General features: G+C 40.1%; 1 protein-coding gene across 16 annotated transcripts in view; it reads left to right on the top strand.

Moving 5' to 3' along the window:
• Positions 1-14,669, top strand: part of ABLIM2 (actin binding LIM protein family member 2) — a 214,829-nt gene that overhangs the window by 86,498 nt on the left and 113,662 nt on the right. For all 16 annotated transcript variants that reach the window (XM_048848971.2, XM_075128053.1, XM_048848965.2 and 13 more), the window contains one exon: positions 11,585-11,711. In XM_048848971.2, coding sequence (XP_048704928.1) covers positions 11,585-11,711 — 127 coding nt within the window. The remainder of the gene's footprint in view (positions 1-11,584; positions 11,712-14,669) is intronic.

The following is a 14,669-nucleotide window of genomic DNA, read 5'->3' as shown; positions in this document are numbered from 1 at the left end:
TCACTGTCATGGGCCCTGACATAAGTTGGCTGAAGTCATTGTAAACCAGGAGTGAATCTAGCCCATCTTTTCTGCAGTTCTCATTAAAGATAATTGGAAGACACACATTTAGTGAATGGGAGTTGGATCGGGCCCAAGGTGCCTGGCAGAACAAGTTCATTTAATTATCTATAAATAAGTCAACATGATTGAATCTACCATGCTGTACATGTCATTGAGAAAATCTCTTTGGGCCAGCCCTTACACAGTGCTCACTGTACTGTCATGAGTAGGCCAAAACACTGCTCGATTGTAAGGGTTTGCAGGATTGAGCATGAGAAACAGTGTCTTTTTGATGCAGTCTGGATTTGCCTTTTTACTTTTCAGACAAACTGGTTTTGCAGTGTGCCTGCCTGCAGACGGGGTTCACTAGTGCCATTTGCAGGATATTGTGCAGATCTCAACAAACGTGATGTCTGTAAATGCAATAGGCCAGCCAGCAGTCCTGAGCGTTCCATGCTGGTTATTTGTGAAACCTTAAGTATATCGCTTTTTTGTGCAATTGGGAATTTTGCCAAATCCTGCCTCAGTGACCGTTTACCTGATTTTGCCCACTGTGGTTATTTCTGTATTGTTTTAAAGGGCCATCAAAGCATATTCTCTTTTGATATTAAATCTTTCCTATTGAATTGCCTTTGTATTTTGATTTTTCTCAATGTTTTTGCCCAAGGCTGACCCTCAGGGTACTATGTGTGTGGCATGGATCTATGATTGCATTAAAATACTGCTGTTTTCAGATCTTTTCATTTCCATTTCCTTTATGACCATTTATCTTTATGTAAAGCATATTTCATATGCTGCTGTCAAATTACCCTCAAAACCATATTTTAATAGGTGACGTATGGTAGATGCAGTTGCATAAACTTGCATCGCTTACTACTTTTTATTTGTTCTGAGCTTCATTTCGTTTACCATAAATCCTGTAGCATTTTACTGAGCAGTGACATCAGCTGAACACAGTGTGCTGAGTGACTTTTACTCAGGATGCTGTGATTCTCAGCAAACCTCCTTGGCAATATATTCTGGGCCAGACCCTCTGCTTGCAGAAATCAGCACAGTGCCATTGATTTCAGTGGAATTTTCTGCTTGTAGAAACTTGGTGAAAGGGATGTCCACCATTCCTCTGAGTACTTTTCCAAATCCCTATGTGGACAGTGGTGGTCTCCTCCTGCTCCAAATAAAATCTACCCAGGCTGTGTAAAGTCAAATTTACCCCCTTTCCTGCTGTTTGGCTTTTCTGGTAACTCAAATTATAACAGAACATAAATTTTAGCCAAAGCTTATTCCCCAGAATTGGCTGTTCCTAGTATTTACTGCAGGGTCTGTCCATTCTTGTTTCTAGTTCCCTCTGACCGGAGCGTCGTCTCTCCTTTTCATATCTTGATGGAGTTCAACATGCCATGTCTTTCTCAATAAGCCACCAGAATTTGCATAGCAGTTTTTAGTAGGGGTCTAGCTCTTGCTGAACGGGTTGATTGACAGAACAACCCTAATCCCCTAGGGTTCATAAATCCTGCCACCCTTCTCCTCCTTTTCACTCAGAATTCATGTTTTACTTCCCGTTTTATTGAAATTGCTTCATGTTCCATAAACTGAGTGTTTTACAGTAATTGTTGAGGTTTAGGACTGTGTTGTACCTTTTGACGTCCCTGGATCCTAGGAGCACATTCCGGGAAAAATTTGGCCTTTAAAAACAAAAGTGTCCTTTCCTTGACTATATCCTCAAACATGTGCAAGTATTAAATATCCAAATATAGGCCTGAGCCAGCTCCCATTAAAGTCAATGGGAGTCTTTCCACGAACTTGACTTTGGGAGTTGGATCAGGCCCTATATGTTCAAATTTTCAGACATTCTCTATCGCAGGGAGTTGGTCTTAGACCCCAGTGGATACTGTGAGGCCAGGGATCAGGTGATACCTTGAAGATCACCTGGTCTTCATAAGAGCCAGTAAGTACATTAGTTGTTAGTGAAAGATTCAGGGAATAGGAAGGCTCCTGCAGGAGTCCCTAGATCAGGGGACAGAACCCATTTCATATGTGACTCTCAGGTAGATGGAGTGTAAGAGCTGCAGGGAAATAGAGCTTCTGGAGTGAAACCTTCAGGGAGCAGGCTAGGATGGAGTGTAAGAGCTGCAGGGAATAGACAGGCTTCTGCAGAAGACCCTGGGTCCGGGGAAGAAACATGAGTGAGATGCTGAACTTGTGTTAAACAGTTTTATTTAAAGAAATAAAACTGAAGTTCTGAAGGAAGGAAATTGAAATCCTGTGGCTGGAGAGTGTTCTTTTGTGCACAAGCTGGTGAGGTAGCCTGCTGGCTTTCATTGCCCCTCACAAGATCTATTACACACCAGTCATTTTGAGAGTAACAAAATTGGAAAGAAACAACTAGGGAAAACCACAAAAACAACAAAAGTTTGAAAGTTTTATAATCCCATGTGTTACTTTCATATCCTCCACTTCTTATAGTTCATATTGTAGGGAAATACAATCTAGGATGGAGATACTATACGGTGGGTGCATAACTGGTTGGAAAACCATTTCCAGAGAGTAGTTATCAGTGGTTCACAGTCAAGCTGGAAGGGCATATTGAGTGGGGTCCCGTAGGGATCAGTTCTGGGTCGGGTTCTGTTCAATATCTTCATCAATGATTTAGATAATGGCATAGAGAGCACACTTATAAAGTTTGCAGACGATACCTAGCTGGGAGGTGTTGCAAGTACTTTGGAGAATAGGATTAAAATTCAAACTGATCTGGATGGTCTGAAGAAAATAGGATGAAATTCAGTAAAAACAAATGCAAAATACTCCACTTAGGGAGGAACAATCAGTTGCAGACATACAAAATGGGAAATGACTGCCTAGGAAGGAGTGTTGCAGAAAGGGATCTGGGGGTTGTACTGGATCACAAGCTAAATATGAGTCAACGTTGTAACACTGTTACAAAAAAGGAAACATAATTCTGGGATGTATTAGCAGGAGTCTAAGCAAGACATGAGAAGTTCTGCTCCATTAGGCCTCAAGTGGGCCAAAAGAAATCTGATGAGGTTCAATAAGGATAAGTGCAGGGTCCTGCACTTAGGACGGAAGAACCCAATGCACAGCTACAGACTAGGGACCGAATGGCTAGGCAGCAGTTCTGCGGAAAAGGACCTAGAGGTGACAGTGGACGAGAAGCTGGATATGAGCCAGCAGTGTGCCCTTGTTGCCAAGAAGGCCAATGGCATTTTGGGATGTATAAGTAGGGGCATAGCAAGCAGATCGAGGGACGTGATCGTCCCCCTCTATTCGACATTGGTGAGGCCTCATCTGGAGTACTGTGTCCAGTTTTGGGCCCCACACTACTAAGAAGGATGTGGACAAATTGGAGAAAGTCCAGAGAAGAGCAACAAAAATGATTAAAAGTCTAGAAAACATGACCTCTGAGGGAAGATTGAAAAAATTCGGTGTATTTAGTCTGGAGAAGAGAAGATTGAGAGGGGACATGATAACAGTTTTCAAGTACATAAAAGGTTGTTACAACCAGGAGGGAGAAAAATTGTTCTCCTTAACCTCTGAGGATAGGACAAGAAGCAATGGGCTTAAATTACAGCAAGAGCGGTTTAGGTTGGACATTAGGAAAAATTTCCTAACTGTCAGGGTGGGTAAGCACTGGAATAAATTGCCTAGGGAGGTTGTGGAATCTCCATCATTGGAGATTTTTAAGAGCAGGTTAGACAAACACCTGTCAAGGATGGTCTAGATAATACTTATTCCTGCCATGAGTGCAGGGGACTGGAGTAGATGACCTGATAGGAAAACAGCTCAACATCTGCTGTAATAAAGATGTGTATATATATAACTGAAAAGGAAAAACAACAGGAACTTAGTCAAAAGTCTGATAACAAATATTATAAAGACAACTACTAGATCAAGTAGTAATAGAGAGATTGTAAAAAATAACTTGGAAAATCTGAGCGAGAAAGAAGGCAGCATGCCATTTGCTTTAGCTACTTCTCCAGCATTTAGTAAATATCAGGAAGGAGCGATTCTTTCCAAAATGGCAGAAATGGACAAACATATTCAGAAATCTGTTAGCTGAATTTGAAACTGAAAGTCCAAAATGACAAATTGTAGTTATGCTTCATAAGGCAATAAATGGCACTTAGGATTCACTGTCTAAAAAACAACTGAAAGAGGGGAGTTTCGCCATGAAAAAGGCTTAGTGTTTTAACATAAGAATGGCCATAGTGGGTCAGACCAAAGATCCATCTAGCCCAGTATCCTGTCTTCCAACAGTGGCCAATGCCAGGTGCCCCAGAGGGAATGAAAGGAACAGGGAATCATCAAGTGATTCATCCCCTGTTGCCCATTCCCAGCTTCTGGCAAACAGAGGCTAGGTACCCCATCCCCGCCCATCCTGGCTAATAGCCATTGATCCTCCATTAATTTATCTAGTTCTTATTTGAACTCTGTTATAGTCTTGGCCTTCACAGCATCCTCTGGCAAGGAGTTCCACAGGTTGACTCTGCGTTGTGTGGAAAAAATACTTCCTTTTGTTCATTTTAAATCTGCTGCCGATTAATTTCATTTGGTGGCCCCTAGTTCTTGTGTTATGAGGAGTAAATAACACTTCCTTATTTACTTTCTCCACACTACTCTTGATTTTATAGATCTGTATCATATCCCCCCTTAGTTGTCCTTTTCCAAGCTGAAAAGTCCCCGTCTTATTAATCTCTCCTCATACAGCAGCCGTTCCTACCCGTAATAATTTTTGTTGCCCTTTTCTGAACCTTTTCCAAGTCCAATATATCTTTTTTGAGATGGGGTAACCACATTTACTCATAGTATTCAATATGTGGGCGTACCATGGATTTATATAGAGGCAATATGATATTTTCTGTCTTATTATCTATCCCTTTCTTAATGATTCCTAACATTTTGTTAGCTTTTTTGACTGTCACTGCACGTTGAGTGGATGTTTTTAGAGAACTCTTCACAATGACTCCAAGATCTCTTTCTTGAGTTGGAACAGCTAATTTAGACCCTATCATTTGATATGTATAGTTGGAATTATGTTTTCCAATGTGCACTAGTTTGCATTTATCAACATTGATTTTCATCTGCCATTTTGTTGCCCAGTCACCCAGTTTTGAGAGATCCTTTTGTAGCTCTTCGCAGTCTGCCTGGGACTTAACTATCTTGAGTAGTTTTGTATCATCTGCAAATTTTGCCACTTTACTGTTTACCTCTTTTTCCAGATCATTTATGAATATATTGAATAGGTCTGGTTCCAGTACAGACCCCTGGGGGACACCACTATTTACCTCTCTCCATTCTGAAAACTGACCATTTATTTATTCCTACCCTCTGTTTTCTATCTTTTAATCAGTTACCACTCCATGAGAGGAGCTTCCCTCTTATCCCATGACAGCTTACTTTGCTTAAGAGCCTTTGATGAAGGACCTTGTCAAAGGCTTTCTGAAAATGTAAGCACACTATATCCACTGGATCCCCCTTGTCCACATGCTTGTTGACCCCCTTAAAGATTTCTAGTAGATTGATGAGGCATGATTTCCCTTTACAAAAACCATGTTGACTCTTCCCCAACAAATTATGTTCGTCTATGTGTCTGACAATTTTGTTCTTTATTGTAGTTTCAACCAGTTTGCCCGGTACTGAAGTCAGGTTTACTAGCCTGTAATTGCCAAGGTCACTGCTGTACCCCTTTTTAAAAATTGGCATCACATTAGCTATCCTCCAGTCACTTGGTACAGAAGCTGATTTAAATGATAGGTTACAGATGACAGTTAGTAGTCCTGCAATTTCACATTTGAGTTCCTTCATCACTCTTGGGCGAATACCATCTGGTCCTGGTGACTTATTACTGTTTAGTTTATCAGTTTGTTCCAACAACTCCTCTAATGACACCCCAGTCTGCGACAGTTCCTCAGATTTGTCACCTAAAAAGAATGACTCAGGTTTGGGAATCTCCCTCACATCCTCAGCCATGAAGATCGATGCAAATAATTCATTTAGTTTCTCCACAATGGCCTTATTGTCCTTGAGTGCTCCTTTAGCATCTTGATCATCCAGTGGCCCCACTGGCTTCCTGCTTCTGATGTACTTAAAACATTTTTTGCTATTACTTTTTGAGTCTTTGGCTAGCTGTTCTTCAAATTCTTTTTTGGCCTTACTAATTATATTTTTACACTTCATTTGCCAGAGTTTATGCTCCTTTCTATTTTCCTCATTAGGATTTAACTTCCATTTTTTAAAGGATGCCTTTTCGCCTCTCAGTGCTTTCTTTACTTTGTTGTTTAGCCATGGTGGCCTTTTTTTTTGGTTCTCTTACTATGTTTTTTAATGTAGGGTATACATTTAATTTGAGCCTCTATTATGATGTCTTTTAAAAGTTTCCATGCGACTTGCAGGGATTTTACTTTTGGTGCTGTACCTTTGAATTTCTGTTTAACTAACCTCCACATTTTTGTGTAGTTCCCCTTTCTGAAATTAAATGCTACAGTGTTGGGCCGCTGAGGTGTTTTCCCCACCACAGGGGAGTTAATTATATTATGGTCAGTTATTACCAAGCGGTCCAGCTATATTCACCTCTCAGACCTGATTCTGTGCTCCACTGAGGACTAAATCAAGAACTGCCTCTCCTCTTGTGGGTTCCAGGACTAGTTGCTCCAAGCAAGTGTCATTTAAGGTGTCAAGAAACTTTATCTCTGCATCCCTTCCTGAGGTGATATGTATCTAGTCAATATGGGGATAGTTGAAATCCCCTGTTATTATTGAGTTTTTTATTTTAATAGCCATTTTATTTTGACTGAGCACTTCTCTCCATAAAAGAAAATGATGTATGAAACATTTGTCTCTAGGCAAGTGAGACAAGGACCAGGGAAAATGCTGACCAATTTTTATTCCAGGTTACCCCATCTAGCACAATGACGTGAGTTTGACTTGGCTCTAGGACCAACATGCCAACTGTGCAGCCTTATTCATCAGTCTATTCATCTCTGAATCCAGCTTAGGGATGCTCTGTTTTCTTTCAGGAAATCTCTGTGGACTTGCTGAACTCTAATTCTCTGACACTATATCTACTAGTATCCCTATGTGTTCACTTAAGTTCTGGCCTCCTCTCCTTCTCTATTCAGTCCCCTCCCCCCGACACTTAATGATTTGGAGGAAAAACGGGAATCTCCCTTCTCTCTCTCTCTCTGCTCCCATCCTGAGCCACTGCATCTTTAATTGTTATATGAATAAACATCTTCCTTTTCTCTTTAGTTTCTGGTGGACTCTCTCTGTAAAACTTTCTGACAATGTGTATTAAGGTGAATATATCAAAATATATCAGGAAATTCATTTGTATCCTACACAGACCTATTGGTTGAAGAGAAATGAGTCAGCGAAGGATGTTTCCTCAGAGACAAGTAGACAAGGACTTACATAAACAGGCATAGTTGGCATAGCAACTGCAGTATTTGTTTTTAATTGTCCAAAATTTAATAGGAAAAAGAGCTGTTAAAAGAAATACACCAAAAATGCTTCACAGCCAGCCAAAAGCTCAAATAAGATGTAGAGTGAATGACAACCAAATACACTGTATTGTACTAAGTCTGTAAAAATAAAACTCTACAGATGAGATCAAATTAGATTACCAAATAAAACCCCTGGCACATGGAGGTTCCCAAACAGATTACTGCTTTCTATTAGGAGAACCTATACTGAGGTGTGTAGTGTCTTGTGGGAGTAGGTCTGGGCACATACCCAAGTGTGGGATTAATTTATTAGCAGAGGTCCAGCAATCTGCTTCAGACTGCAAAGGCTTTTGCCCTAGGCTGATTTCCAGCTGTGCTGGGGTTCAGCATAATGGTCTTAAAGAGACACATTATAACTTCCCTCACGCTTCACAAATCCACCAAAAGCAAACAAATATCACCTGCTATAATTCTGTGCTCATTAACATGCTGGTACTATTACACTTCTTTAGGCTATCATATTTGTAGTCTTATTAATACCACATTTAAGAAACTAAATGCACCTTTTATTTTAAACAGAAATTATGCTAAAGAAGTCAGTTTTTCAGAAATTTATAATGGACTCCTCTGATTTGGAATCACTTTACCAGCAATAATATTCTTGGATCTTGTGTGGCTTTGTGCATCTTTTTTCCTCCTCCTTAAAGGACTTGTTTGTTTTCCTTTCTGGCGTCTCTAAATGACTCTGGATGTCTCAGTGTTCCTGGTTCTCTCTTTTCTCCATCAAACTGTCATTATGCCTCCAGAGTTCTTCCGATAATAATGGAGCTCAGATAGAAGAGAAGGGAGATGACTGTGACTCTGATGCTAGTATCACTTTGTTTATAACTAGATTGTTGCTTTTTTTCACAATCTCTGCATATTTTAACACCTTTTTAAGCTTCTCTTTTGAAAATACATCAATATATTCTTGTTCCTTCTTGACTTATTTTCAGATCCTTCCTTTTTAGACTGCAAATGCTTAAAGACTTGAGTCTGTCATTACACCCTGGATTTTATGCATTCTTCTTTCTCATTAATATATCCCAGATAATACTGCTGGTAAACCTCCAGATCTCCCTTCTTTATTTTTCCTTCCAGTTCTGCTTTCAAGGCACTGCAGGTTTGACAGGCTATAGTAGGCCATCATTTAATCAAGGAGATTTGTGCAGCTCCTGAGTCACTGTTGATTGTCTTCTTTTATAGTGGTTACTTAACCAGACTGATTCTTGCTACTTAGCTGGAGGTCTCTCTTGTCATTATTGATCTAGCTGATCAAAACATGGGAGTGGTGGGGGAGGGGAGCCGGAATTGTGAAAATATTTGCCACTTTTTCTTCACTGAAATACAAAATTTGCATTACAGTTTTAATATTTGACACATTTTGACCTACCTGGATTATTGTACAGTAGCACCTGTAGACCCCAGTCAGGATGATAACCCTTTTGTGCTGAATACTATGCAAACACAGACAAAGATTCAGTCCCTACACAGAAGAGACATTGTGAATGGCTTTTTCTTTTAGTGTCCTGAGTTTGAATTCTGTCATCAGTGATGGGCGTTGTTGCAGGAATAGTTTAACTTAGAAACGCAGGCATCTTTTCTCCAACCCACATGATCTGACCTTCCTGTAGCACAGCCAGCAGTCGTAACCACTGTGAAAATACCTTTAATTGAATTCATGTCTTTTTTTTTAAGTTGGTGTACTAGGGCTTGAATCCAGCATTATGTGAACTGTCACAGTATGACTCTGAGTGCCAACCTCATGGAAATCTTCCTAAATCCAGTGGAGCACCCAGAGAGGATACGACTGGGAGCTGTGAACTTCTGTCTCTGAGGCTTTGGGAAAGACCTTTTCACCTTTCTACCTAGTGATAATTGCCTATTGCCTACAGCACAAGGATGGTGTTATGCATTAACTGATGAATGTTTGTAAAGTGCTATGTGACAGCCACCATCTTGGCCAACATGCTGGGGATTGAACTGGGGACCTCCACAACTAAATGAAGGAGCCACTACAGCTTTAGCTGAAGCTCCATAACTGGGGAATGTAACAACTCGTGTTGTCTGTGGGTTGGCACCAAGAGGGGCTTGTAACACACACTTACCAGTGGGTTACACTTCAAAGATGAGACATGTTCTATGAGCATACTGTTATAAGTATTATTGTGATCCCAGAGCTAAGCACGAGCATTACGCTTTGGGTATATTGGAGTCCTGATACCACACTCTCAACCGTGAAAGTAGTCCCCTCTGAAAATAAAAACACACCACTCATGTATCTTCTCTGCCTCTTAAAAAATTCTACTCTGAGCACCACTGCTTCTTGAATCCATTTAAATCCATAGAGACATTAGTGTTTTAATAGTACTGACCTGAATACAAGATAACTGGGAACATCTAGTCCTCTTTTAATTTATTGCACTCCTAAGCAATGGAAGCTTTCATTAGTTTGAGACTTTTATGGGACTCTGAAAGTAGTGAATGAGGAAGAGTACCTTGTATTTTGCATGCTAATTAGAAGTGACGGTGTTTTTCTAGGTTGGTATCATTCATGAGATTTGCCCTGGGAAGAGCTGAGAGTGCTCTCCAAGGCAACACGTTTGCCCAGTTCCATTCTTTCGCAAATTGTTTTTCTTTTATACAGCTCTTCATAGTGATTATCTACTTATATGTTTGTTGTTGCTTTTAAACTTTTATGGCAAGTTTCATCTGCTCCTAGGGACTTAAAGCTAAGTTTTTCTTATTTACTCAGTGTTCAAACTGAGCTGGTAATATCAGAAGAGGGCTGATTCAATATAAATCTTCTTACTACTTCACTTAGGGTTTGTCTACACATATAATGCTGCAGCGGTGCAGCTGCACCGATACAGCTGTGCTGCTGTAGCACTCAGTGCAGAAGCTACCTATGCTGTTGCCGTAGGTACTCCACCTCCCTGAGAGGCGGTAGCTATGTCAACAGGAGAAGCCCTCCCATCGACACTGGTGGTTAGGTCAGTATAACGGCATCACTGTGGATTTTGCACACTCCCAAGCAACGTAGTTATACCGACGTAAGTCTGTAGTGTAGACCAAGCCTCAGACAAAAAAAAATGCTTCGTATTTTTCTTCCAAATTTGAGTGATGAATTTGCTTAGTGGGAATTCAGTGGGAGCAGCTGGATACTCCGCACTTAAGTAAATCAGATTATTTAGGTGCCTAAATAAGGCCTTGGAAGCTTTAAAAACCAACTTTTTAAGTCTTACCTGAATCTTTGTGCTGGAATGAATGAGTGTAGGTGGGGTGTGGTACTACTTGGACATAGCCTATTTTGCTAATGTTAATAAGTTGTGTGAGGCTGTAATTTTTGTATATGTGCTTAGAACTTTGTTATTGTTGGTAAGTGCATTTTATAAATAAATACATAAATATGTAGTTAGTGATTAACTTTTACATGTGGTACATTCTGTGTTACCAACCCTCATGTTTTGTTAGTGAGCCTTATGAAACTTGGTGTTTTTTCTTAAAACCCCAGCTCCTGGAGGCCAGCTATTACATGAAACTTTCAGCTTTCCTATTCTAAATAAGTTTCTGACCCTCATGGTTGCAATAAAAAGCCTGAAAACATGACCCGAGTGTAACCTAAACACTCAAAAAACAGGACAAATAATAAGAACCTGAAATTTATTATTTTTAAAAATTGGATTGTTTTTCGGACAATTTCATGACTTTGAGGGGACCTGACTTAGAAGTTTTGAAAAGCTTGGAGTTGGCAATACTGCATATTGTATACATACACTGCAAATGTATTAAAGTACCTTCAAAATCCACCTCATTAGAAAAACTAATGTTTCTTTTAAGTAGTCACCCTGTCAGTGATATTATATCTATCCAACTTGCCACCCCAGAATGAAGCACACATGGGTGGGCAGCAGGTAATGAGATTCAAAATTTCCTGTGAGAACACTAATGGATATTTGTCTTGCAGTAACCTGTACTGTTGCACACTCATGATCAGTTACGCATAAAGCATATGATTAATTTTACAGAGGATTTTTCTTTTACAGATTGTGGGGGCTGTGGTTCAGAAATAAGAAATGGACAGTCGTTGGTAGCTTTGGACAAATATTGGCATTTGGGCTGTTTTAAATGCAAGACATGTGGCAAACTTCTGAGTGCAGAGTACATCAGCAAGTAAGTTGGAATGAGAGAAGCCGACCAATCCTTGTAGTCTCTGGCAAATTTTCAGCATTTGTTAGCAAAAAGGTGTTTGTTTAGCCTGTGGTTGCATGTTCTTAAGACTGTACTTGCATTCTTTGGTAATAATAAAAGCATAGATTTTTCTTTCTCAAATTTTCAAATTGTTAGTGAAAGTGAAGAAATAATACTGCTAGCTTCAGCCAGGCATACTGGAGAAAGGGTAAGTGAAATCTTCTACCCAAAACTTTGCCTATGCACCTAAGTGATTTAGGACCACAATATTCATGGGTCTTATGCTGCTATGTTACTTTGGTGCTATTGCAAATCCAGCCCCTCAGTCCTTACCTAGACCAGTCCTGCTCTTCTAGTCCTGGCCCTCTTTTCAGCAGACTCTGCTATCCGTGTTTGACAAATTACGCTTGTGCTGGGATGTGAACAAAAAGATTGTCCCTTCCCACAGTGTTTCCTACTAGGAAGAATATCCTAAAAATGTTCATTAAGGTGATACATTTCTGGTCTTTGTGTCACTCCAAATCCTTGTGATCACAGAGGATTTGACTGCTTATACTGAATTTAACAGCTATGCTGAGAGGCATCTCAAAGCCAGTTCAAGTTCCACTGAGGCCCTGTTTTGAGGGCTTAAGTGGGACATAGTTCTTTTACTGGTCTTCAGAAGAGGGGATAATTTCTCCCTAAGAGACTAAGGTACATAATGAAATGATTTGCCCAAGGTTACTTGGGATGTCTGTGGTAAGCTTGGGCAAGTCACTTACCTATGTGTTTCAATTTCTCCATCTGTTAAAATGGTAGGAAATATTTGCTGCATCACCTGTGTTAGGGGATTAATTTGCTAACGTTTATAAAGCACTCTGAGCTTCTTGGAAGGAATTTAGGTACATGACTATCCTTTCCCCTCAACATGACTAACTTATAGTGCAGAGGTGAATTAGGAGGTTAGAAGAGGGTGACATTTACCTAACTCCATAGTTAAAATGAAGCAAGATTACTGTAGGACTAATTCTTTCTAATATTTTCTGTTCACCAAGTCAAAAATAGTTTTTTGAAATACGCAAATGAACAGTAATTTTGGAATGTGTTTATTCGATAAACAAGAAAGGCTTCTGGTGAGATTAATTGCTAAAAGTCTAGTAGTAATATGAAATGACTTTTTCCTGCCGTATGGACACATAAAATATGCAGGGGGTGGGTTTGAGCAGGCTGTATTCTACCATTCCAACTCATAAATACCAGAAATATGTTCACCTCTCAGGGTTTATCTTTATTTAATAAGAGAAAAGGGCCAGACCCAAGTTGACTAGTGATTAAGTATTTCTTGTCCCCTTTTATCAAAAATTCCAATGAGAGTGGGTTGAAATATGGAGGGTAAATTGTAAAAGTGTATCCTTTTCTTGTCGAAAATCTTTAAGTTTTGTAATTTTTTGAATAGCTCTAATTCCAATTCGGGTGTCATAAAGTTTGCATATGTCAGAATGCAGCTTGTTGTTTTTACTGTAAGGAGCAGGGTGAAATGTAGTCATGGGTTGAGCTACAACCCCACTGAGATTGATAGGTGTGAGCTCACCCTTCAGTTAACATAACTGTAATTATGCATAACTGTAACTATGCATCTGATGAAATGGGCTGTAGCCCACGAAAGCTTATGCTCAAATAAATGTGTTAGTCTCTAAGGTGCCACAAGTACTCCTGTTCTTATAACTATAAGCAGAAGCCCCTACCTAAGACAAAAGATGAGTGTGAACCTGTCCAGGAGCTTTTGGCTGAGAATTGTTTTGGGTAGAGGAGGGTAAAGGGACAAAAAGACTGAAAAAGACAAGAACAGCGAGAGAGAGAGAGAGCGCAAAAATCATACAAGCCTACTGTGCCCACAGTGTGAACCTGGAAAAGCTAGACAGCTTTTGGGTTGGTTGCCTAAAGAGGCTTGGGCCTGTAAGTTAAGAAACTGCTCCTGTTGTTCTTTGTTTCTCCTGCATTTGTAGAAGGAGGATTTTTTATATTCCTTGTAAACTAATATGATTGCATCAAAGAAAATACCAGACTCCATCAATTTCTGTTTCCAAGGGGAACATCCCCAGCGCCCTGAACTTTGACTAGGCGCTCAGGTCTAAAAGGGGCAAAATTGCTGCAGTTTAGCTCCATGCATGCCTCCCCTAAATTAATTGATTTTTTTCCTCCTCTTACCTACATTCTGGGTATGTCTACACAGGAAAGAAAAACCCATGGCTGAGTCAGGCTCACAGGGCTCGGGCTCTGGGGCTGTTTCATTTCCCTTCTGGACTGAGGCTGGAGCCTGGGTGCCAGCCCGAGCTCGGAAGTCTACACAGCAATGAAACAGCCTCAGAGCCTGAGCCCTGCAAGGCCGAGTTGGCTGGCACGGGCTATTCAGGTGGGGGGGTTTCTTTGCTGTGTAGACATACTCTCTGGGGCTAAAACTCTTCCCTTATCCATGCCATTCTTCATTTGGTATGGATTTTGCACTATATGTTTGACAGAGAAGAACATCTTAAGCAATTAGTGTAAGGCCCGTAGGCTGTGGAGGAACCTTCAGGGATTTGTCTCCAAACTTGCTATGGGGATGAGAAAGTAGGAAGCACAAAGAGTAATAAAATAATATCTGCCTACCTTACAGGGGTTTGGCGAGAACAAATGTAAAATGCATTGAAAATGAAAGGAGCTTTGTGTTACCTCATGACATTGTATTGTATAAAATAGCTTCTATATATTTCACACACAAACACTCCCTAACCTGTGAAAATAAGGCTGTTTGGTCTTAGTTTAGGTGTAGCACAATGGATGGAAATGATCCAGAGATTTGCCTCTTGTATGAGGTTATTTTAAACAGTGGTTGGCACTCTTTACTGTAGATCAGTTAGGATCCAAGTAGATTTCTGTTGAGTTATTTGCAGTGTAATATAATCGGTTTTCATTAATTAG

This window comes from Caretta caretta, chromosome 4 (genome assembly GCF_965140235.1).
Source record: "Caretta caretta isolate rCarCar2 chromosome 4, rCarCar1.hap1, whole genome shotgun sequence".
Classification (NCBI taxonomy): Eukaryota; Metazoa; Chordata; order Testudines; family Cheloniidae; genus Caretta; species Caretta caretta.
This window is presented reverse-complemented; position numbering and strand designations above follow the sequence as displayed.